The sequence below is a fragment of the Cinclus cinclus genome, chromosome 11, assembly GCF_963662255.1.
Source record: "Cinclus cinclus chromosome 11, bCinCin1.1, whole genome shotgun sequence".
NCBI lineage: Eukaryota > Metazoa > Chordata > Aves > Passeriformes > Cinclidae > Cinclus > Cinclus cinclus.
Window position 1 is genome coordinate 18,849,247 of NC_085056.1, and position 25,883 is coordinate 18,875,129.

General features: G+C 40.0%; 1 protein-coding gene across 5 annotated transcripts in view; it reads right to left on the minus strand.

The window, feature by feature from the left end:
- GARRE1 (granule associated Rac and RHOG effector 1) overlaps positions 1-25,883 on the minus strand; it is a 56,719-nt gene that overhangs the window by 27,858 nt on the left and 2,978 nt on the right. For 3 of the 5 annotated variants that reach the window (XM_062500061.1, XM_062500057.1, XM_062500060.1), the window contains exons 1-2: positions 22,671-22,782; positions 779-2,108 (exon numbers count right to left, since the gene is read on the minus strand). In XM_062500061.1, coding sequence (XP_062356045.1) covers positions 779-1,273 — 495 coding nt within the window. In that variant the 5' untranslated portion in view covers positions 1,274-2,108; positions 22,671-22,782. Of the gene's footprint in view, positions 1-778; positions 2,109-22,670; positions 22,783-23,195; positions 23,258-25,883 lie in introns of those variants that run through there. The other 2 variants (XM_062500058.1, XM_062500059.1) reach the window with 2 other exon arrangements.

Here is a 25,883-nt window from a genome sequence, read left to right on the forward strand (position 1 = left end):
GTTTTCCATTCAGGATGTAGTTCTGAAGGAATAACTCTGCAAAGACTGCTACAAAGTGAAGAAATATGTCAAAACACCAGGAACTACTTAAAATTCCAGGGATTTATCTGTGACTATCACTTAAAACTGCCTGCTATGCAAAACATTTATTAGAGAAGAAATACCCAGACCTTCCCAGGCAGGAATGGCAGGAATTTGGGGATCCTCTCTGAATCCTGGTTTTTGGGCACTTGTGTATGAACATTACACTAGTGTCATGACGAATTTTTACAGCACTGGTATCTCACACAGTGTGTTATTTTCCTCTTACAACAGTTCAAAAAGGCAAAAAATGTTTTAAAGAGCAATAAAATATTATTAGTCAACTAATACATAGTTTTACCGAAAAACTGATGACAATATGCTACTTCCACGTGCTCAGGTTTCACCTTGGAATGGATAATACCAAGGAAAGTGTAGGCTGATTTAGAATAACATGGCACAACATTGCTAGAAACATTAGCTAACATAAAACAGAAAATGGTTTAAAACTTTTGTCTAGCTGGTTCTCCTACAGAAACACCGACTGAATAGCTAATTTAACATAGATGGACATCAGATCCCACAAATTACTCTCTTAGTACATAAGAAATGAAGTTCCTTTTTCCACCAGCATTACCCACAAATACACAGTAAGGTGGAGCAAACTCTTGGTGTAGAAGGGATTTTGAAGAGAAATCCAGTTAAGAAGGAACGACACAAATTCACGTGCAAAGCAGTATCCTCCAAGGTAACTTACCTCAATGTCTTGTAGGCTGAACTCTTTTTGATCTTTGAAGTTTGCAGCTCCCGCACTCAGTTCCATCAGCATTTTTGCTATTTCTGGTTTTATTGCTGCTGTGAGTCGACTCGCCGCTTCCATGACATGTTCCTGCACGTCTTTCAGTTGCATAGCTGCCTTAGAGTAGTGCGAGTTCCTAAACACGCTGCTGAAAAGGTCTGTAAGGAAAGTGCTCGTACGGCAAAACACGTTGAGCGCATCCAGGTACTTGGAGATTCCCTGCTGGATGTCTGCGATGGGAGTCGTGTGGGAGGCGGGGTGGGAGCAGCCGCCCGCAGCAGCCGGGGACACCAGGGGGGTGCTGGGGGCGGCCGAGGCCAGCGGGGCGCTCAGGGTCCTGCCCAGCTCGGGCATTTGATACTGCTGGTGTTGCTGCACTTTCTGCTTGGACCCGCCAAGCAAAAAGCGCCGCTTATAGTCCATTTTGCTTTCTTGTGCACTGCAGCAATACATAAGTGAGTGCTTGTCCAGAGAGTTCTTGAATTAACAATCACTTGTCAAATTCCTTCCTCGAGTATCTATGTACAGTAACAATGCAGGACTGTGTACATAGGTTTCACAAAAGGCATTTCAGAAAGGCAAGCATCTCTATAATCTGTATCAGCAGTGGGAATGGCAGCAGAATTGCTGACTCTGTGTTTTCAGTGTTCGGCGCAGCCCTGCTGCAGTTATAAACTGTACTCAAAAAGCAAGCCCAAGTATCTTAATAAAGCTCTGTCTCTTGTGTGGTACCCCCTCTGCACGCAGAAAAGGCAACTGGAGCAGAGAAGCGGTCGCCTACAAGTTCTTCACGAGCATAACGTTGTCGCTTGCTGTTCCATCTACAAAAGTTAATTTTGTCAATGCAAATAATAGGTTTAGAAGCAATACCTTAATACAATTCTCCCATTAGTAGTATCAGGAAAAGTGGAGCAAACCACCGATCAACAGCGATTATAAAAGCAGTGCAGAGGCTCTTTCCTTGAAAAAGCAAATCCTTATGTCAGCAGATCAAATATCTTCAAATGTCTTGACAGATCCAGTCTGCCAACTCAGTTTACTTGTAGTGTCTCTTCTTAATATTGGAGGGGGGAAAAAAATCTGGACTGTTTACAGAAGACTTTGCAAATATAAGCTATTAAAAACTAAAGTGTTTGTTATTGCAAGTCTTCTTCCCCTTTCCCTGTTTGTTGAGGTAGTTGTTTCTGTTGTAACATTAAGAAGTGGTGCTTCCAGACTGCGTTTGCCCTCAATTGCAGACTCAGAACAAAAATGCACGAATGTATTTGTAAGGCCTCTAGGTCATTTCCTGTGAAAGAGAAAAAAAAAAAAAAGTTTAAACATTAGAGAACAATGAGAAGGTTTAAAAATTTAACTCCTGCAGTGTTTTGGTTCACATTTCTGGGGCACAAAGTTGAGAATACCCAAGATCCAAAGGAAGAGAGAGATGCATTGACAGTTTCAAAGGCTGCCAGAAGCCAGTGTCATCCTGCTGCTGAACTCAACACTGTTGAATATTTTCTTGTTAATTCTTTCATTCTAGGCTTTCAAATTTAAGAACCTGGTTAATCCCCAGCACAAGTCTTGCATGGTTAAGAACAGTGAAAGGTTATTACTGCAGAGCTCAAGGGGAATTAATCAAATTTCCTAATCTCAGCCTTTAAAAATAATTAAAGAATGAAATCAATTAAAACTTTTTTTCATGCACCATAGTTTATTGCAGAACTCTCCCATTCACTTTAATAGTTTACACTAAGTCAACAGACACAGGTCCTTATTTTTTTTTTAGTACAACAACACACAAATCTGCCTAATCCTACCTGAGATTATCTGAGAAATACAACATTCATGTTCCATTTTAGTGATGGGCAGGCAGCATCTCTCATACACAAGGTGGTATACGAGGCACAACTGCCTAAGAATCTGACTGGTTTAAATAACACTCAGCACACATCAAAATAGGGAGGAAATACAATTTCTGTACTGCCCTGCTCCTACCAGCAAACCCTGGTGCAGCTGGAGAGCCAAGAGCTCCTTGAGGGGATCTGCAGGAAGGTGAACAGAGCCAGAGCAGTGGGAAAGGGCCAAGATGGAGCAAGAGGGGCTCAACGCCAGGCACTGATCAAACAGTGTCAGGACAGTATCAGGAGGATACAATTCCTTCCATCAGTTTGCCCAGTCCTAGCTCCAGTCACACTTCAGGCCACTCTCTCCCTCTCCTACACACACCCAACTTGATTCTATCAAACAAAGGACATCCTTTTCCTTACTGCAGAACTGCAATGTCCCAGGCACTTAGAAGAATAATCCAGGAACCCTTTCATTTTACAACGAAATGTTCCTTTACCCATTATACTGGACCAATGAAATCTGTAGTAATCTTGTCAAAATGGCTGGGGAACAAAGATTTTCTTTTCAGTCAAAATTCTTATTTCCATCTGTCTGAATGCATGCAGTATTAATTCATTCCCATTTTGGCACATATGTAGGATATAAGCATCACACAGATAAAGAAGGCAAGACACAGCAGGACAAAACATCCAGAGCTGGGTAGTCTCACTCCCACTAAAACAAAAGGACACAAGTTTTTCAGAAGTTGTTGCTGCAGATGGTTCTGCTTCTGAGATCTAGAGCAAATATTCTTTCATAGTCACACTTTTAAATACCTAAAACTCTACAAAACTACCATATGCATTTCAGCATCCTTAAAGTACTCCAAGCTGACTACTTACCTCCCTAACTACTTAATACTTCTCTCAATATTCACACTGAATGTGTCAAAATACAAGAAATTCATTAAAACCATGATTTTCTAGGAAGACTTGATGTCACATGCATAGCTGAAAGTAATTTTCTCCTTGTTTTATAAGCTATGGTGCCTTACAGTGAAGAGCATAATTAAATTGTCTTCCTTGATTGCATATAAATATAGATGGAACAAGACAGTTGGTTAATTTAAATGCAACATATAAATAAATTAGTGATGGTTTTTCCTAAGTACACATGAAATTTCTCATTGCAGAGGAACATAAGAAATGATTATGAAAGAAAAAATTAAGAAGGAGGGGTTTTCAAGTTCTAAGGCACTGAATTAGGTGACATTATCAGAGATGCACCTCAGCTCAGTGCTTGTGATTATACACAGTGCCTTTCAGGATCACACACAATGAAGTCATCATTTGGAATAGTCACTTATTTAGCCAGTACATAAACCTGCTGCATCCTAAAAGAACATAAATGCTACAAATAAAAAAAAAAAAAAAAAAAAACGTGGCTTCATATTTTCTAGTCATAAACAAAAATGACAAATCATTGTCTTTTATTTCTAGACAATTTTGTAGTCAAACTTGGAGGTATACTTACTCAATTCTTCAGCTTCAAAATTTCCTTGTAATAAAGCCTGCACAGAAGCTTAGAGGACAGCTTGTATCTTCAGCTGACATTTATTCAAAGAGAAGAAAGCTGCATGCCTCAACACCAGACATGTCTGAATACTATGTCTGAAACTCTATAATGAGCCCTCTGACAAGCTACATACAAAATAAACATTCCTCCTTCTGCATCTTTTCCTGAAAAAGTGAAGCACAGAAGGTTCCCACGCTCTCCCTTCCCTTCCCCACTGCTTTTGGTCCAGGGCTCCACTCTGAACTCCAGGGACTTCAGGCCAATCTACCTCTTGCCACCTTAGGGGGGAAAAAAGTAACCAACGGGTTTCCTTCTAGAACACCATGTTATCATCCAAAATATAAACCTCAAACTTATACATCCTTTTGTGGAAAACAGAAATACTCACAGAAATCAAATGAAGAAATTACCAAAAAAGTTACCATACTACAAGAAAAGGCACTTTAGTCCTTTCTTTATGTAATCAAAACCAAAACAGTGTTGTTCAGGTACTATTAAAGACCACAAAAGAACATCTCCACACTGACTACTACCCTGCTCAAAATGGCAAAACACTACTGGAAAAGCTCAGCACACTCTTTACATTGTCACTACAAGGAGTTAATGCTAAAGTTCAGGAACTGCCACTTGTTCAGACTGTTTGAACTTCCAGAGAATCAGACAGCTGCACAAGGTGCTCTAAAAATGGCCACATTTCCATAGAGGAAAGATAAATTGCAGGAAAATGAGTGCAAATGCAAACTGAATTTGCTACTTCTTTTAAATGTAGTATCCAAATTGTTTTGCTTAGATACCTCCCAAGAAAAATGCTTTTTCCCAACTTCACCAGTCCTAAGAGACAGGAATAAAGAGGGAAGACTTTCAGACAAGTGCAATTTGCTACCCCTCCGTTTGTTTTGGAGCATCATGAGGAGTCTTATGCCCCATCTGTCCTGTTTGGGATTACCCTGCTAGAAGACAAGGCAGCTTTTTCCCTGAATCAACACAGGAAACTGAGCAGAGGAAGCAGTGCTTTTAAAAAGGTTCTGACCTCAACTTTAAAAGCTGACAAAAGTTAGCCTTCAAATGGTGTTCTTTATGGATCCTGTTGCCCTTCCAGTGAATATGCAATAAAACACACAAGAGTAAGATAGTCCAAAACACCTGAGCTAATTTTTTTGAATGTAATATTTCATGTTATTTCATGCCGGTTTTCATTTTATGAGAATCAGATTCCAAATCTCAGGATGAACTTAACACCGCAACCAACCATTTATGTAAAACAAACTAAATTCAATTAATGTTCAAAAAAAAAAAAAAAAAAAGCTAGCTCCAATAGACACAGCCCAGAGCAGCCAGATTGCTTACCCAGGAAAAGCCTGAACAAACAAACCCACTGCGAGGCCAAAAGGCCAGGAAGCTGCCAGAGCCAAGGGCCTCCTGGCAAAAACACACACAAGTCCCTCTGGCATATAGCGGTACAAATATGGTGCAAATCTAAAAGTTACTCCACAAGGAAAGGTGTCATTCCACCTTCAGTCTCCTGCCACTGAGATGTACATCCCATCCATCACCTGGCCAGGAATCCTGATGTCCAAGGCTTCCTAATGGGGTAGGCAGCAGACCCCAGGAGACTCAGGCACCTCCTGGATGGGTTTTCTTTTAGTTTGGGGCTTTTTTGGTCACCCAAGCTGTAAAAATCTCCTATTTGAGAAGGATGGAGGAAAGTCAGAAATAGACCATTATACCAAAATCATTTTAGCTCTTGTTAGCTCATGAATTGCTCACTGGGATTCCTTTTTGGCTGCTTGCCCAGAACAGTTGGAGAAAAAAAAAACGAACCAAAACAAAAAAGTACTCAAGTGAATCCTTCGGGAGTCCATGAAAGCTCCTGTTGGATACATTCTTCTCCCAGAGTGTCCCCTTCCCAACACCAGCTCACCAGAGCCCACCCTCGCAGCTCCCACACTGGAACTGTCCCTGTGTCCTCCCTGCCCCAGCTGGGCACCAGAGCTCCCAGAACAGGCTCCACAGGGCCTGAGCAGCCAGCACAGTTCAACTAGAATCACACTGAGCACCTCCAATTTCAACAGAGCAATTTATTAACTTGGAACCTGCTCTCAGTTACCAGTGAAGCAATTTCCAACCAAAGCGCTGAGATCTGTTAAACCAGCAACCTGGTTTTATTAACTCAAGAGGCCAATTTCAGTGATGATATAGATACATATATATATATATATATATATACACTTAGATAGATAGATAGATAGATAGATAGATAGATAGATACCTAGCACTTATAGAGTCTCTGAACTACTTATTATGCTTTTGTCTGGAGTTTTCTTCCCTTCAAAATGACACTACCTAAAGCAACAACAGTAAATTATTTGTGCTCATTCGTGTCTTTTGCATTTGTACTGAAAAATCCTGTAGAGGCACATGCCTGTTAGATGTCCGAAATAATAAGCAAAGACAAAGATATGTCCATGCCCTGCCCCAAAACCCCCAAATAACTGAAGATTCTGTCATGAAAATCACTCAGAAACAGAGAGAACTGGATAAGGCTGAAGTACATCAAATTTGGGGAGTTAGGTAAGTACTGATGGTCCTGCCTGCTCAGCACTACAACACCTCACATCCAAACCTTAACCCTTCAGAAAAAAAAACCTATAAACCTGTGTAACTACACTCCCTAAAAGATAAACATGAAATGTAGGTGCTCTGCAATCAGATTCAGACTTGTCAGCACAGTGAACTGGATTTTTCCACAGCAGAGCCTACAGTCCATCAGGAGACTTCTTGCATTTTGTTTGAAGTAAAGCACGTTAAAAACCACTCCAAAGAGCACTAGCTCAAGACTCAGCAGTAAGATATGACAGCAAAAGGAAAAGCTGGTGAAAGGAATGTGTTAAACCAGAGCTTCTTTCAGCCTTGTGTGCCTCCGCCAACATCAAAAATAGACGCCTGTGTCAGATCAGGATCACTGTTTCCATCTTCCCTTGGCAGGAGGTGCTTACGTTATCTATTTTGAAAGCAGGACCAGTTCCCCTTTGAAAAGAGAAAGAAAATAATGCCCAATCTTTTGAAGGAGCAGCCTAACAAAGCCCCTGCACACACCAAGAGAAATTCCCACATGACTGTCAGCCAGGGGGGACTCCAGGCTCCATCTCTCATCTCCCAAAAGGGTGCACTCACCACCAGCCACAGGCACACTCCCCCACCACAGCTGGAAAATGTGCTAGGATGAGGAAAAAGCTCGTGGGACCACACTGAGAGCAAGCATAAGCAGCACCAATCTCTGTAGCAAAGGCACAGCTCTGCCTCCCAGAACAACTCACCCACAGAATCCTTTGATCCTCCAGGAACTGCTCAGGAAGAGACACCTGTGCACATGGACAGCCATCCATGGGAAAAATACACTTCCCTTCCAAACACAGGGAAAAACTGCAGCCCAGAGTTTCAACACAAGGACAGTGAGTTGACAATTTCTAGAAAATCCTGAGATTATGTGAACATGTTCCTGTAAATGATCTTTTTAGGCCACATATTTCGCTTCCTGCTGAAGGGAAGGCAGGAAGGAAAGGCTGAGCTAGAGAAATATTCAATTAAGCATATGTGGAACAGCAATATTATTTGGTCAGGCTAATGCACCATGGCTCAGTTACAGCCACCTGAGACAATTCCCAAGTCTGTCTTTGCACCCCCACCCAGCACATCACATCCACACTTGTCCTTCTAAGAAAAACCCACCCACGTGGCAATTCTTCTTCACCCTGTCACTCCTGATGACTGTATTCGAAAGCAAAAATGTAAACACAGACTCTAGGATGCTGTTTTCTTTTTAAAACTTAACTGAAAAAACAAGCATCAAGAAAACAAATTTGTTTTTCAGTTGTGTACTGAAAGCTCCAAAAATAACCATCTCCCAAGTTTATGGAGAAAACCAGCTTTCACATGTGGGGTGAACACAGTACAATAAAAAACAATACCAAAAAGGCCCTGTACAGTGGGTATCTTAAACCTCTGGGCTCACTTCAGTAATGAACTTAGGTACATGTTTAGTTCCAGGTCCAGGTAGGGGTGTCTCCCACACAGGTAAGAGTTAAACTCCTTGTTACACCATCAATTGCAGCTTTCCAGCATAAGCTCATGTCATGTAACATTAACTGGAAAGAGATGATTTCAATACACATTTTAAGATCCATGCTAAAAATTTCTACTAAAATTTGTTGAAGAGGTTTAGGAAATCACTTTGAGGAGCTTAGTTACTGCTGGAGTCTGTGCAGATCAAGAAACCAGGCAGAAGGCTCCACAAAGAGCTTCATTATCAGCTTAAAATTATTTGTCCATGGACTCAAACACTGCAAAAAAAGCTTCCACACCCAGAAAAATTGGAATAATTTTCACTCTTTGACAAAGTACATAGAGAAATAAATCAAAGACATTCTTCAACACATCTTCTTTTAACAGTTAGGTTGTTCTGAGGAAGCTTCCATTTTCCTGAATAAATCACACCTCAAACAAGACTTGGAAAGACAAGAGGGAATAATACTACACTGTTCAGGCATGACATACTGCATGCTCTAACACATTATATATATATATACACACATATATATACACACACACACAAGATTAAGGGACTAAAGACACTAGATTAATTAGGGATACATTTATCAACTCATACATTAAAAAAGAATCCTAACCTCACACACAAAATGATGGGCTCTGGTCTGATCATTAGCATTGAGGAAGGGTGATCTCCTTGCTAAAACTGACTGGTTCTGCTAAACATCAGCCTGATGCTGAATGGCAGAGTCAGAAGAATAGATCTGGAAGGGAACAGCCACACTGGAAAAGCCAGACACATACTTATGCCACTACATAAATCCATGGTTTACCCACACTTCAAATTTAGTGTGCAGTTCTGCTCTCTTACCACCCTCCTTTACAGAGGGGCTTACTTGGGTTGCTGAACAGTCTGACCACAGGCTCAGGAACCCAAATGCAGCAAGCTGTTGAGGACAGTTTTAAACTAGTATTGCCCACAAATTCTTGCCTTTCTCTAGATACACATTTATAACCTCCAAGGGATAAAGGAGACTGAGGTGCATCAGTTTTGAAGCCCAAATCAGCCACTTTTACTTTGTCACTCTCCACCCCAGCAACCACTGAAAGCAGTGGAAAAGTCACAACCACACAAGTGCCACAAGGACACACACACTGTGTACAGCTCCTCTGCAAACAGAGACATTTCCTCAGCCCAGCTCAGCTACTCCATTTCAGACTTGCAGCCATTCTGCCACTCCTGCAAACACGGATACCATATTTCATAAATGCCCCAGGACTTGCACTTCTCACACACATCTGTATTTTCCCACTGAAATAAATATCCCTAAGCCAAACCGGTTTAAGAGTTTGTGGCTTTAAAAAACCCAAACTCAGAGTAACTTCAGTAGGCATTTTAATTATTCTAGTACTGCTAGATGAAAGCAGTATTTCAAGGCAGAGAAAATTATAGATGATCTACACATTTAAAGCTCTTCTATGAAGAAGGAAGTTCTGAATACTAGAAACATGAGACAGATTATGTACAGCAAATCCTGTGAAGTCTGTATGTGATTTTTTTGCCTGTTTGCAGCAAGGATGATGAAAGCTTTCAAAACATTTGGAGTAACTCAACACCAACAATCTTCCCTTACCCAAATTACTATGCTGCTCCTGAATTCTCAACACTTGCCACAGAATTTGTCTACAACATTCTCGATACCAGACTACATCAAAATGATGAAAAAGCCCTGCAAATGCACTTTCTTAGCTGCATTAAATGTACTAATCCTAACCCCCTTGTATAAATGAAGTGATGACTACTAGCATGTATTTCCACATGGAAACTATCCTCTTTTTCATTTAATAACTATTACCATAAACACTCCTTTGTGACTGAAATTAAAACCTAATCCAATCTTTACTAATATTTATTCTCTTCAGTACAGAGAAGGAGCTTTATCTTAATGCTCTCTCCCAACTCATTCATTGAAAGTCTCCTACTTGAGAAGTATTAAGTATTCTGCAATGATATTCATTTCATTTCCAAAAATAGGAAACAGGAGAACTGACATCAGCACATCCCCTCAGCACCACAGGACAGTTGCAGCCACAGGGCTTTTGCTGTCTGTGCACACAGAGATTCTGTCTCCACAGCACAGCTCCTGTCCCAGGAACAGCCTTTCCAAATGCTTTATGGGCTCACTGTATTTGAGCAGCAGTAAATTCATCACTGAACAGCTGGAGTTTTGCCCAGGAAAACAAACTATATTCTACACTGAAGAGAGGGACATGATGATTACGCCTTTCATATCCCTCTCATGTTGAAAATTACGGAATTACCAGAAAACTGTAATCATGAAAATGTTAAACTAAGGAGAATGTATTTTTACAGCAAATGAACATAATTATGTTTACCATATTTGGGCCCAAAGCTGGCTGGCAATTCAGTCTGTATATAGACAGCAGTATCTGATTCACTGTCACAGGATATGAATAAACCAGAGCAATCCACTGTGAATTACACTCTCCTCCCCATAACAAAACCAAACATTAGTGTGTACATAATACTATAAAAGCATAATACTATTGTAAATAGCAATTCCATAAATAGCAATTCCATAAATAGTAGTAGCTGAGTAGTTTTCACTTTAATCCTAGAAATCATTCTTGAACTAGACCTCTGTAACAGGAGACTTTTGGAACTGTCAAAATGCTTTATTTCTAACAAATCTATGGTTTGTAATATATTATCTTATGTATGTAGCTGATGAAGGAACAGTGGTGACAAGTAATTCGAGATCATAAAGATTAGCAAAGTAGAAGCAGTAACATGCATACTTTATAGCCTTTCCTCATTTTTTCTCATCAAAAAAGCTGCTTGTGTGTCCTGGGTCCAGAATTCACCTCCACATTAAGGCCAGAATTTTTAAAGCTTAATTAAATACAGATGACATTTTTAAAATAGCCCTAACTCATCTTGCATAGCTGGGGCCAAAACAGGATTAGTTATAAGATCAAATGTAGCACCGTTCCAGTTTATAAATCTCTTAATAAAAATTCAAACCAAAAGACAGAGCCCAAACTTGCCACCTGTAACATTTCCCCCTCCAAGACCACCCAAAGCTTAGTGCTTATCTAGTTGTTCTGCCAGCTTTACACAGCAGACAACTGAAAATATCCTTCCCCAAGCTGCTCAATCTTCTACAAATGCTGTTAACAACCAGTTCAGGCACAAGCACTGGGGACAAGGGGATTCTCCTCCTGCCCTGTCCCAGCCAAGGCCACAATGGCAGCAGCTCCCATCGCTGAGACTCCAGATTCCAGTGCCCTCCATTAGCTGCTCCAGTAATCCCACCTGCTATTTCAGTCCACACAATAATTTGTTGCCTTTCATCCACACAATGTAAATGCCAAAATAAGCCACAGGTCAACACCAAAAAGCTGCAGGCTAAGGAACTCTGCAGCAGCCTTGGGTCTCCTCTATCCACACCTTACACAGAGAAAGCTGTAAGAAATTTGTCTTCAAAAGCAATTAGTTACCTGGGGTTTACATTTTAGATGCTTTTCCTACAAAGACTAGCTTAATTAAAGTTATTTTCCTTTTATTAAGAAAAGCAAGTACTTTATTATTTTAACAACTGTTTTGCTGCTTGTTTCAAAACAGAGTCAACATTCTTAAAAATGAAGTTTCATTTCACCCAATACAAATAAATTCACACATTTGGAAAATAAGTCTGGTGTAGATGCTACCAAGGAGTATAAATAACTTCCCCCAAGAGCCCTTTGCTAACAAATGCATACACGGAATTCTGCTGGCACTCTCTTCCCTCCTGGCTCTAAGCTGCTGCATTAACTATACAGCAGGGAAAGGCACACAGCAGTCACACTGATGTGCACAGAAATACTGATGGGCTATGGCTGATGGAATGGGGTTTTTTCCCTTTAAAAAAAACCTGCCTTATTCTTAGGTTGAAAATTATTCATCAAAGAACTCTCAAATATTTCCCAATAAAATTATCAGTAGTTAAATAATTATCAATCCTAATCTACAACACATAAAACACAGTCACGCCACTTTACCATGTCCTGAAATTAAAAGTACTGATAGTTTTATATAAACAACTAAGCCCTTAATCACGGGCATGATTTGTCACCAGGTTATGTGCCAAATATTTCTGCACTGAGTTGTGCAAGAACTCTTTTGTGCAGCAGAGGATACAATGGGATATTTATGCTGGTATAATGCATTTTGAAAGAGAAACAAATGTAGTGTTTTAATCCATAAACCAAATGAACACAATGGGATTGATCTATTCAGTAGAAATACAACATCGAGAGGCAAACCTGGAGACTTAAACTTTCATTATTTGCTAGATCTTTCCAAAGCCTCAGGTGTGCTTTCCCCTGAAGCACCAAGTCCCAACAGGGGCACACACACAAGGGGAAGATCCCAAGCCCACACCTACCCAGGCACATGCTATGGCATCTCTCCATACTCCTCAAGAGAGCTGGATTTTGTTCATAAACTAAGACAGGAGAGAAACATTTAAAATGTTAAGTGGCATCTTGTGTTGTGCAAATTATACTTAAAATGTATTAGCAACATGAAAGACTAAGCTTCAATTCAATGATATTTAGGTGACTGACACTCCTTCCCAGCAACTTTTATTGACAAAGGGCTTTTCTGCTGCACAAACAGTGACACAGTAAAGTTCTGCCAGCCATGAGACATTGCAAAGATGCCAAATTCATTTAAGCAATGTCTCAATCCCAGCTGATGCATCTACCATGGATTTGGCCAAGCCATTTCCAAACACATCTCGCCAGTAGCAGGTTTAGAGAAAGTGACCTTTTCAGCACCGGGGCTGTTTGTGCTGGCACCAGGACACCCCTCTGGTACCAAGCACTGCCCATGACTAATCTGGCACCAGCAAGGAGAAGGCTACAATGCACAAGGCTCAGCATCAGGGCAATTCCTCAGCTTGGCAATTCCTATTGTGACATTACTACAAACTCCCCCAGGCACCATTTTTAGCCACTGCTGGATTTCGTCCCTTTTCCCATCCCCCAGCCAGGCTCCAAACCTTGAAGTAACCTTGCTCTGTTCCCCCCCCAGAGACAGCTCCATGCCTGAAACATAACCTCTAATCTTATTTTCTATTTCTAGCGTACAATTCACGACCCTTATCCCAATTTTTTAAATTAAATATCCTCCACATTGCACACTCCGCTTCCGTAAGGATAGTGCATGGAGTATGTCAGAATTTATAGCCATATGTTTCTTGTTGAGGACAATTTAACATTACCTTTAAGTGCATTAGAAACAATGTATTTATACAATATAGGTTTAAAGCTTTCCCTGAAAAAGATATTAAATACTACTGTCAGTACTCCACTGCAATGAAATAGCTTAATTTGTTGGAAGGTTTATCTAAAGACCTTAAAATACAACAGATCTGCACTTCAGGGCAGTTTGCAATGCAGAGCATTAACTTCCAGCAATTATTCAGACCTTATAGACTATCTGTGGACATTAAGTTAAATCCTACAAATTACAAGGGTCTGTTACAAAGCAAATCTCATCTGACACCATCTATTTAGGAGAACTTTGTTTAAACTTCTTCAGGTTTTTGCAATGACAAAACATGTCATTTGTTTGCCATTGAATCTGTAACATTTGTTAAAGCTAATTAAAAGTGGCCTGATGGACCAGACACCCACCTAGGCCACAATGGCAGTGGCCGAGATCTCCACTTTTAATTAATGACCACTATCCCATAACCCTCTTACATGTTTTTACCAATTATACCTGATCTGTACAGATGCTAGGGCAAATGTTTTTCCATTAACAAATTCTCCCACAAAAGCACTTTGATACAGAACAGCTCCCAGAGGAATGAAAAAAGGTTCTTCTGTCTCCAAAGTACTGAAAAACAAGAAGTTTCCAGGACACATCCCAAGACTGGAGGCTGCAGCCTGACATGGCCAGGCCCTCTGGGAGCTGCCAAGAGGTACCAGCACATCTGTGTTTTCACCAGCCACTTTGAGCATGCCCCTGCTACCCCAAAATGAGGGATTTCAGTCAAAAAAAACACACCCAGCAGCAGGAGGGAGTGCTGGGCACTGCTGAGCTGGGTCTGTGTTCTCACCCTGCACAGAGGGACCCACCTGGTCCCTGCCCCTTAGGGAACACCTCACTGAAATCCAGGGGAAAAAGGAATTCCCATGGACCCGCACCCCAAAATATTTATAACACACCAAGACAGAAGCAAGTCTTTTAAAATAAGGCCAACTATACTGATATGACTTGATTAATCAGAGAATTAGCCAGCCTAGGATGCTAACAGCAAAGAAATTGCCACTAGTACTTCACAAAATTACTTTCCAAATTATATTTCAGATATAATCAATTACAGGACAACTGGACCACACAAGCAAAATTAAGAAAGAGGAATAATCCCTGAACCATGACATTAGGTGTTATGACAAGATATGTTAATTTTTTTAGATATATACCTTATCAGTGTGCATGACAATCAATATGGGTTGTTTCTCACCAGTTTGCACAGACAGTTCCAGTAAATACCACCAGTTTGTTCTGCTTCTCTCTCCCACTCCTTCAGCTCCCATCCTATTCTCAGCAGGGCATCATTTGAATTTCCTACCAGTTCCAAACAAATTGAACACTGTAAGCGGGAAGACAGCCTCCAGCAATTAAGAATGAAAGTAGGTAAGTGAACACATACCAGACTACAGAAAACCAAGTGTGAGAACTTTTTAAGTTAGCAGAGCTGGATTTTGGAATAGACTAACAACAGAGAAATTGGGAAGTCAAGAGACACCTCATTAACATATTTATCCACCACTGGCTATCATGAAACAAAAGTTATCAACGAATGGAGAAGCACACCCAGGAGCAGCCCATGAGATTCACTCCTAGGTGACTCCTGGGGGATAACAGTACTTTCTTTCCTTTAAAAAAAATTAGATAAAATTACACTGTCAACATAAAGAAATACAAGTAAGAACTGTCTCATCCCTCAGCAAAAAAAATGATGTTATAAACTCATATTTTTAATGGTAACTTCATGGAGTCTTCAGGGGTCAACATTTGAAAACTTCTCTAGCCCAGCTCAAAAATGAGGACTCGAATCATCTTAAAAAACCTTACTGAGATTCTTATGTCAATGAATGACAACCACAAAAATTTATCATGCCACTAGGAAAATATGTGAAAGTATGTTTTCAAAAGGATACCATTAGTCAAACGGAAAAAGAGTATCACAACAGCACTGCCCAATAACCAAACTATTTCAAAATATTGAATTCATTAAGCATTTTATGGACACCAGAGTAATAAAATGCATCATTTAAAGAATTAATATAATATTGCCTATCAAAGTAAATATAAGTTGATTTTCCCACAGTCTCTGTCCTTACTATGAAAGGTACTGAAGCAATTCTAAGTCCTCATCGAGGACAACATCAAAGTTTAATTTTTCAACACTGTTTCCACTCCCACCTTTCATAAACTTGTAGGTACATAGCCTAGGTGGTTTTAGTTATGCTAAGAATATTCTTCATTAGTCATAAAGAATGAAACCCAAGTTGTAACGGAGTGAATCCATACGTAGCACCATTTTAAAATCATTACTCTGTAGGGAAAAGGCTCCTGGAACACAGTCATTGATGCAGCCTGGAGCTGCATGCTGATCTGTGCCTTCATTTCCAATAAAGCATGCAATGCACATTCAACTAAGTCAAAACAACCCTTTCAACACACAATCGTTTACAGGAAACATTCCAATTACTAATGAGCACATGAAAAGCTTCGAAGCTCACTGAAAATTTAGCATTTTTTTTTTCAATTTCTGAAAGGAAACCTGAGAACTATTTTATGAAAAAGAAGCTTTTCACTTGGAGCACTCAGGCATCACCAGGTAAGTCAGTAGGTGCTGGCAGCAGTGCTGCTATCAGAGCAGGGTGAAATGGACACTGAGCAGCAGACTGCCTGATGGCTTCCTTTGATATTTAACAACACAGTCATTAAACTAATGTTTAAAAATTAATTTAACCATTCAATTTAAAGTAGTAAGTACAGTCATAGGATCTACGAGGATACCAAGGTGATCTAGTGAACGCTGGGTTAGCCACTGTGCCTTGTGACTCTGCTACCTGCCATGAACTTCCCTGGCACAGCTGGCTGAGCTCACACAGCTTCCCTGCCAGGGCAGCCTGGAGCCTGCTGGGAGGGAGGACACTGCACATCCACCCCCCTCAAGAAGACAGCAGGAATCCTCTGTCTGAACACAGATCTCAGATAAGACATTCCCATGTACTCACTACTTCCAAGTGCCTCCAGCCCCAGTGGAACCATCGCACAGCAGTTATGGCTCAGCCAGACTGATTTTGGACAAAAATCAATGGCCACGCTCTTCCATAATCAATATTATGGAAACAACAACTTCCACAATGGCTCTGGAGAAGGTAACTGAAATTATTACTTAGGGAAAAATTTCTCCTTGCATCTGCTTGAAGATAAGCAGCACAGTAACAGAGCCCAGGGAACAATGAAGTGGTTGGGAAGAGCCCTGCTGCTAGACCTTGACATCTACGGCTTGAACTTACACTGCAGTTCTTTATTATATTCTCTATTTAATGACAATGCCCCTTCTCCCACATTTTTTTCCCATTAGGCAGGCTCTGACGAAAACCTGAAATTGTGTGTCTTGTGCCCCTGAATGACTGACGGCAGCAGAAAGTGCCAATGGCCACAGCACAAACCAAACCAAACAGCAAATGTTTCTGCAGGAGAATTTCCATGCACTCTTGTTCCCCACAGTGCTAGATGGGTAAAAGTAGAGAACTGTGTTCCTACTCTACCAATACTCCTTCCTTCTACAACTCTGCAAAGATTTTTGCTCTACTTGTAGAATTATTCTGTTAGACAATTACAGTATTACTATATTCTACGTAAGTCCACAATATGTATGTGTAGAAACCTCTCAAGGAACATTATAATGCATGAACACAGGGATGCCACATTTATTTTCTGCATTTCTATTATAACATGAAGTTTGTAGTTTCCTGCAAATTTTGAACACTAAAAACATATCCTGCTTTCTCACTTCCAATTCAACAACACTGGTCTATTTTCAATTTCTTTTCCCTTCTTTTAGATTAACTCTAGACAGCTTAAACCCCACAGTATTAGACAAGCATCCTTACTACACACTGAGGTATTTATAGATTTGGTTTCATCCACAGCAATACAAAACATGGATTCCCTGCATGTACCTAGCAATGCCTGTTATGTGCACACCACATGATACATGTTCTGCCCACTGAGGGAGTCGAATTTCAATGAGACATTTTCTCAAAATTTCAAGTCTAGAAATAAATACAATAATTACCTTCCTCCAAAGCATCCAGTTACACTCTGCATCTGGAGCAGGCCGTACCACTTTGTGCATTTATTTTATTAGGAACAATGTGTTCTAAAGACAGAACTGGGACTAACCACAGTCTGAGTATTACTGGATACATCAAGAGGTTTTATCCTCTGCTACCACTTGTGCATTTACATGAATCGAGGAGAGTTTGAGCAGTGCTTCAGCTGCCTCAGGAACACTAACACCAAACTGAGTAACAACAGGAAATCTTTTGCATTTTCAGCATGGCAGATTCCTCTCCCCATCTTTCAGCTAACATTCCAATCCTCACTAACACATACAATCAGGAGAGTTTTATATGTGAATTAAAGCCTGAAGCAGGAAAAAACCCAAAAAAACAACAACTAAAAGGAAAACAAAATTAATCACAGGGGAGAATAGGAGTGACTGGATTCAGCAGGATAAAACATTGAGATTATTCTGTGCCCGGCAATGAAACTGATGGGGTTTTTTTTACGGAATATCAATATAAAAATACTCAAAATTAAGATAAAATTCTATTTTAGGGCTCTCAAATGCTATTAGTAAGGCATCCTGCTGCTTTCTGAGCTGCTGCATGCCTATCAGCAGATCACTTTAAACAGCAGTCACTTGCAAAATGGAACCTTAGCTCCTCCTACAGCTAATGTTTTATTCTCTGTCTAAAACAGAAAATTATTCCGTGGGCTTCTTGTCATCTTTTTCAGGTGATTATGCTGGCATTTCTTTGCCTCCAAAGTTGAAATGTACACTCTATTTAGGAGTCATTTCTTTGTCTACACTTTGGTCAAAACAATGGATTTTGCTTAGTCAGAACTGATACTTACTACTAATAAGAACTATTTCAATGTTACATTAAGCAATCTCTACTAGTAAAAGCATCTAGAAATAACAACTTAAGAAAAAGTATCAATGAAAAAATCTTGTGGTACCTGAGGTTTTTACCACATACCAATGTCATAAATACCTGGCTTATCTTATCCTGAATTCACAGAATGGTTTGGGTTGGAAGAACCTAAATCCATCTCATCCCACCCTTGCCATGGGTAGGGACACTTTCCATTATCCCAGTAATCCTTGGTTATTCCAAGGCCCATCCAACCTGGCCTTGGACATTTCCAGGACAGCTTCTCTGGGCACCCTGTGACAGGACCTGCCCATTCTCACAGAGACCTTCCTCCTAATATTTAATCTAAATCTCTTCTCCCTCAGCAACAGCAATTCTCCCTTGTCGTATCACTACATGCTCTCGTGAAAAGTGACAGACTTAAACTTGCTATTTAAAAAGGAAAGGGTTTTTTACCTAACATTTGTAATTCTAAAGGATTACATTGAATAGTCTCAATTACCCATCGAGTTCATGACTATGAGCAGTTGCTTTGCTATGTTTCTTACTACAGCCTTCTCCTATTTAACAAAACCCAACATTTTGAACAAAGAAAAGAAAACAAACAAAAAAAGGAGTGGCATTGCAGTATAAGTGCAAGTAAGCCACAAGCACCTGCCACACAACCTTCAGCTCACCACCAGTCCAGGATGAGGCAGTGTCTTCCAAAAGGAGGAACGTGAAGCAGCAGTTTTAGGAAAAAAAGTCATTTCACCAGTGAAAACAAAAACCAGTTCTTCCCTTCACATCAACTACAAAGTATCACTTTTGAAATATTAGTCCTTTAAATGCTGGTTCTTGCTAAAGAGGCACACAACGTCTGACCTGCTGTGCTGGAACACCCAACAGTTAAGACAAAGGCATCTTACACACACTGATATATCTAAGTCAATTTGTCAAGTGTTTCCCTCCTCCAAGGGTTATTCTACAGCTGCAATCACCATTCCCTGCTTTTTTGCAGGATACATTAAGTGGGTCCTCTGAGATTACCAGGTTTGGACTGCTCCAGACAGAAACCCACCATCCTTTAGCCAAAACACCACCTGCCTGTGACAGGGTAAGGTCAGGGAAAGCCAATAAACTACAGCACTTAGGTCAATGGTGTGATGCAAAAGAAGAAATTTTAAAAAACCCTCAACACAAATCCCCAGCAACAGCTAAATAAGGGATTCTAAGTCCATTAAGGCAACAGTTCTTTGAGGCACGATGAGGTTTTTCACATGCTACCGAGCACAATAATCAATACACACAGCTACTTGCATTTTTGCCTCAAGTCTACTGTTGCAAATTATACCAGTTTAACTTTTCTCACATTAAAATTCATTTTAGAGAAAAATATTTAGCACACACAGCATGCAAGATGCCCTGTGTTCATATTACAATTTATTCTTCAACACTGAACATCTGAATCAAAACAGAGCACGCCTTCCTAGGAACACTTGTGATTATGAAGAGTGGATCACTTACAAATCTTTAAGTTAAAAGGAAAAGGAGCATGATTATGTAGCCTAGAAAATTTCATAAACTATATTTACCCTTGATTTTTTTGGTCTTTCATTTCATGTGCGGCAAAATACACTAAACACAGCAGAGAGAACTCATGTTCCAGATCATAACATATCAAATAGCATATGCAAAGAGGACACAATATATTACCACCTTGAAACCACAAGAATTTTTGGAAAGAAGCTGCCTCATCTGTCCTACAACAATTTTAGACCAAAATACAGATACAACTTTTTAGCAGAAAGCAACTGACTGAAATCCAGAATTTTCTCCTGTTTCAGAACGCAAATTAAAATACCAGTAACAACACACTACATCAGACAGAGAAAAGCACCCACTGGCTGCAATGTGAAGCTGAAAAAAAGCCCACAAAAATGTGACTGTCTCAGGAAAAAGAAGAAACGACAACATTAAACCAAATGTCAGCCATATAAAACCAGCAGTCCTCATCTCTCACACTGCACAAAGTTAAGGGCCATGAAGGCCTTTCAAGTGAAACACAGCAAAAGATGCTGAAACACAAGAGAAGGCAGTCTAGACAGACATTTCCATCAATAATCCTCCTAAGTGCAAGGGAATAATGAATAAGAGGGTAAGGATAGAGGGACTTGAAGAAGAGCAACATGCCAACCTACAGACCTGTCCTCAGAAACTGACTTTCAGAAGTTTAGGTTAAAAATCACTGCAAATTGTCACAACATCAACGCACTGTACAAGCCACAAACTGTTCAGCTGTTTAAGAACAAATTAAACTTATATATTGTACCTCTAAAGCCAGAGGAGCTCCTCAGCCTTGCCCTCTGCTACCCTGAGCCAGAGTAATGCCCACACTGTGTTCCCCTAACACATCTGAGCAAAGAACATCCTTCAGAAATGGGCCCGAATACACAGCAACCACCAGGCACCTCCTGGCACCTGAATGACAGCTCCTGCCATCTGACAGGGACCTGATGATCACTGTAATATGGGAAAGGAGGGCACACAGAAGAGCTCTCATCTTCTAACCCATGTTCAGCAGAAGCACAAGTACAGAGCAAACCACAGTTATTTGTCTGACTGTATCAGACAATCCCAATCAAACCTCCTACAACCCACCCATTCCAGAAACCAAGACTGGGGAAAAAAACCAACAAAAAACAAACAAACAAGCTCTTTTCCTGCTGCATCTTCAAAGACATAAAATGCACTTTACCCAAAAAACATTTCCCTAAATCTTGTGTGTCAAGTACAGATTTAATCTATCATACCAATTCATCACCACAAAAATGTAACATTCCTATACAAAAACAAAAAAATGTATCATTAGTGGTTTTCAACAGATTTCATATCCAGAAACATCTGCAGAGCGATGCATTCACTTAACCAGCCAAGGAACTTTTCTAACCACTAAACCAAGCAAAGGATTTACTTCAAAATAGCACAGGTCAGATGTACCACTTTTCCACACGGAAAAAGCTCTAAGTGCACTTGACCAGAGACTGCCAAACCAGACCATATACTGTCCCACAAACCAGCAGCTGGTCTTAAAACTGAAATAGTCATTTATGTGAAAGACAACATTTAAATTAGGGTTGATAACCTGGATCTGTAGAGTATCTTTGCAAAGAAGAAGGTGTGAACGAGTCTTGCATTAAATTCATGGCCAAATTTTATATAAAATTTGCTAATTACCAAAGTTAATTTGAAATACTTGCCTAAAATTTTATAAGGTTTGGTCCTCTTTGGGACTGGAATGAGGTCAAAGTGCTGAATTCAACACCACAATCTGTTGCCCAGAAATTACTGCAACGTTTACACAAAGAAGTTTATTATGAGATCTAATAGGATTGCTCAAAAGAAATGTTTTCATTCTCCTTCTGAAAATAATACAAGACAGACAGAAAGACTCTTTTGAGTAAGGACTTTTCCAACATTTTACTGCAGAACCAAGTATATTCCCAAAAGCAGAATGTTGCTGTAACATGCTCTGTTTTTCAGGGTTTGGTTTTAATAACTGGCATTTCCTTCCAGGACTCCATACAATTTTCATCAGCATGAAACAAAAATAAGCCATAGAATAAGAAGTTCACGTACACTTGCATTATTTTAGGAAATTTAATTTTTATTTGACCTACCCTGCTCTTCACTATATAACCTTCAGCAACTTCTCTTCAGAAATAGACAAAACAAGTGTTAACACTACCAAAGCCTTAACCTTGTTTCTATCAAAAGATGTGCATCTATTTACACAGGTGGAAGGACAATTTATTTGTCTTGCACTATGTGTTACTAAACCATGCCCAGTTTGCTCTCTGTATGTAAAGAATGTCCAAGTACCCACTCACACCTCTGCTCTCCTGCCAACAACAGCAGACTTGGTTTCATCTGCACCACACACAACTGAACTCAGTATAACAAAATTCTGACCATTACCAAGTCTCTTCATTTTCTTTTGTTTATTTAGTAAAATAAAGGCTTTAGTTTTTCCTAAATAATACAGGCATATTTAGCAGAAGACCTATTTTTCATCATCATGTTAAAGTTTTTGATTGCATCACTTGCTTGCCAATGCTCATGTCATACAGCAAAAAGTGTTTATATTATTAGTAGTATTTAAATTATTTCTCTAAATTACCTTATTATTTAAATATTTGCAGGCTGTGTTGCTCAGCTGAAAAACCACAAGCCTCTTTGGTAAGAGGCTAAATAAAGTTTATTCTGCAGCTCAGAAACGTGCACTGATGAAGCAGGACTCTGTAACAAAATTAGCACAGTTTTAGTTAACACTATTCCACAGCGCCAGGCCTTAACTCCTGCTTGGACCAAGAACTGCAGACCACTCAACAGAAGCAGCATTGCTACTCTCCCCTTCAGGTATCTTCACGCCTCAGCCTCTTTCCATCTTTTACAAAACACAGGGGCTCTAACAAAGGGTAAATACTTGCATTCATTTTTACCTGCATTTGACAAACATGGCTTATCCTGAGCATTTGCAGATGACAAACTCATCTTACACCAAAGTTCCCCTGAAGAAGAACATACAGAACAGCATTTTTAGGTACCATCTTCCTGCTTGTAGCCTTCCTCCTTCCACATAATACAATACCATCAGGTGCAAGACTTGCAAATAGCATCCTGAGCAACATTTTGAAATACTTACCAGAAAGAGGTTACACTCCACAAATCTTTTGGAGTCTGGCACAGAGTTACATTTCCCCAGGGTGATCCTTCCCCAGTCTTTTACTGCACCTGTGAGGATGCAGACACCAGAGGAGTCTTTCAGAAGAGGAGTGTTTGTGTGTGCGCCCTTCCTAGGAACTACAGCTCTCTCTGCTTTTCAGCATTTTTGTTACATGATCATATAAAAAGAGTATCTGGCTTCTTCAGGGTGAGACTGCCAGCTTCAAATATTTTTAAGGAACTTTTGAAAATATTACCTCGTACTTAAGACTCTTAGGAAGCAATACTTAAAAGATCTCCAGATTTTCCTGGAATGTGAGCTGCAGACATTCAGGTGCTTTATCTTTCCCTGGGGAAGTTCTTGTGCTTGGACTCAGAGTGTTCCCAGGTACACAGCCAACTTCTGTAATATGTACAGAAGAGCAGGAAGTTCAACTTTCATTAAAAAATACCTAGGAACATTGCCCTGAATATCCTGGTATGAGACAAATCATGCAGACATGCTTCAAAGGATCTAATTTTACCCCAGTAAATCCAGAGGAATTCCCAACACCATCCAGAAACTCACAAACATATCAGTTATGACAGTCAGGTAATCTACTTGGTAAACTAAAAACACTCAGTTACTGACAGGATTAGAGAGAAATTTTTTTTTGGTAGATAATCCTGACATGAATGAATCACACTAGAGATGCCTGTGGAGAAATGGAAAAAAAATCCACCACGGTCCCTTCTTCCTGCTCTTCTCCTACCCTCCTCTACAGTTCATCCCATACACTGCTTTAGAGTGCCCAAAATGTGTTAAAATAAAGCATTAATGAAACAAAGTTCAATATTCTTATTTCTATCAAGGGAAACAAACTTCCTCTTACATTCAGAAGCTCTTTAGGTTGAGGACATTTATTCTGTTCCCAGACTGCAGAGTACAGGACACAGAGCCCGAGGAATTTTCTATAATTGGACAGTACCATTTAAATGTCAAATTTGAGTGCACAACTAAACAAGAGTCACACCTAAAATACTGTTATTAAACAGGCAGTTGACATGTTCCCTTACAGCATTCTAACCAGCACATAGGTAGTGGCAGGAAAGAATAAAAATAGAATAGCTCAACACGAGGAGTGACCGACAGGGTGGTGGAAGAATTTTCCTGCCGAAATTTTCCAATGAATCTGTCTTTTGCAATGCTGTTGTAGAGAAATGTTTATCAGAAAATGTTAATGCCTGCCAAGTACCCCACTGTAATATAACTCAATAAACCAAAAGAGAGCCCCATTGACCCCAAACCCCCAACCACTTTAAAAAGCAGAAAACTGTTAGGAACTGTTAGGCACTCACTCAACTGCCCAGCAACAAAAGACCATGAAGAAGGAACAGTGAAAATCTAGCTAGCCTAAACCAGAAATACTCATCAGGTATTTCAGGGAGAAAATGTTACTAAAAACATAAGCAGGAATTGGTCACTATTTAGGGAAGTATTGTTAAGATGTTTCCTACAGCATTATTCTGTCTGACATGAGCCTAACAGTAAAACATGGGCACTTATTCTACAGCCAATTTTTTTTTTTTAAGTTTCTGGTTTGCTTTTCAGCTAATACAGCAAAAATTCTATCTACTAGTGTTCTCCTACGAGGGCTTTCCTTAGAAGGAAGAATATTTATTTCCTCAGTGAAAACGGTTTTTCAAAGCCAAGTCCTAGAATATCACACTTCCAACTGGAGTTGGATAAGCTGCCGTATGTTATCACCAGACTGAAGCCAATTTGCCATCGATGGAATGCAGGATCACAGCTGGGAAAATGCCTGACGTGCTGCACAGCCTCTCAAAGATGCCTGAAAGCCTCACAGAGCCTCAGCTACTCCCACTTCAGACCCACCCACACTTCAGACATCCTGGGACTCCCCCAGCTGTACCTGGAGTCCTTCGCATTCCCCTTTTCAGCCCTTTTCTGCTACTCTTCAAAGCTTGACCAGCACTTCTAAACCTTCTATTCTGCTTTTTCTCACAAACCCTCACTCCTTTTTCTTTTACTCCAAAGCACTCCAGCCTGAATCCCTGGAAGTTGTTTTGCCTCGTGCAAAGCTTGTGACCTTAACAGAATCACACAGATCAATTCCCCAAAATTTATCTCGAGTAACCAACACACTAATTCTTTAATGACAGCAGGGTAAAGGCAAGGTTGATATTCCAAGACCACAGTTCTCAAAACAATTTGTCTTGTCACAGTAGAGCTCTTCAAAGTGAAACACACCTCATTACCACCAAAATTATCATTCTGACGTTTCATTTAAAACAATCTTTTTTTTCTCCTTGTTTTAATCACCATTTTGACAAAATTCAAGGACTGGACTAAACCAGTTTATCCACAGAATACTACAACACTGGAATGCTATCAGACCAAATTGGCAATTACCCTGCAAAGCAGAATTTGTGAATGGAATGTGTCCCATTGCCCCCCCCACACCTTAAGGGTTTCTTTGACGGCTGGAAGGACAAATGTCTAAACAGCTCCTGATGCAAAATTGTCTCAAGGTACATAAACAGCAGAAGAGAAGAAACACAAAGCCAGAGGTGCAACAAACACAACTTCAAGCTTCTTCTCAGTGAGTTTGGAACTCATCTTTAACATATTCTACTTAATTTTCAAAATATTTTCTTCATCCTACAA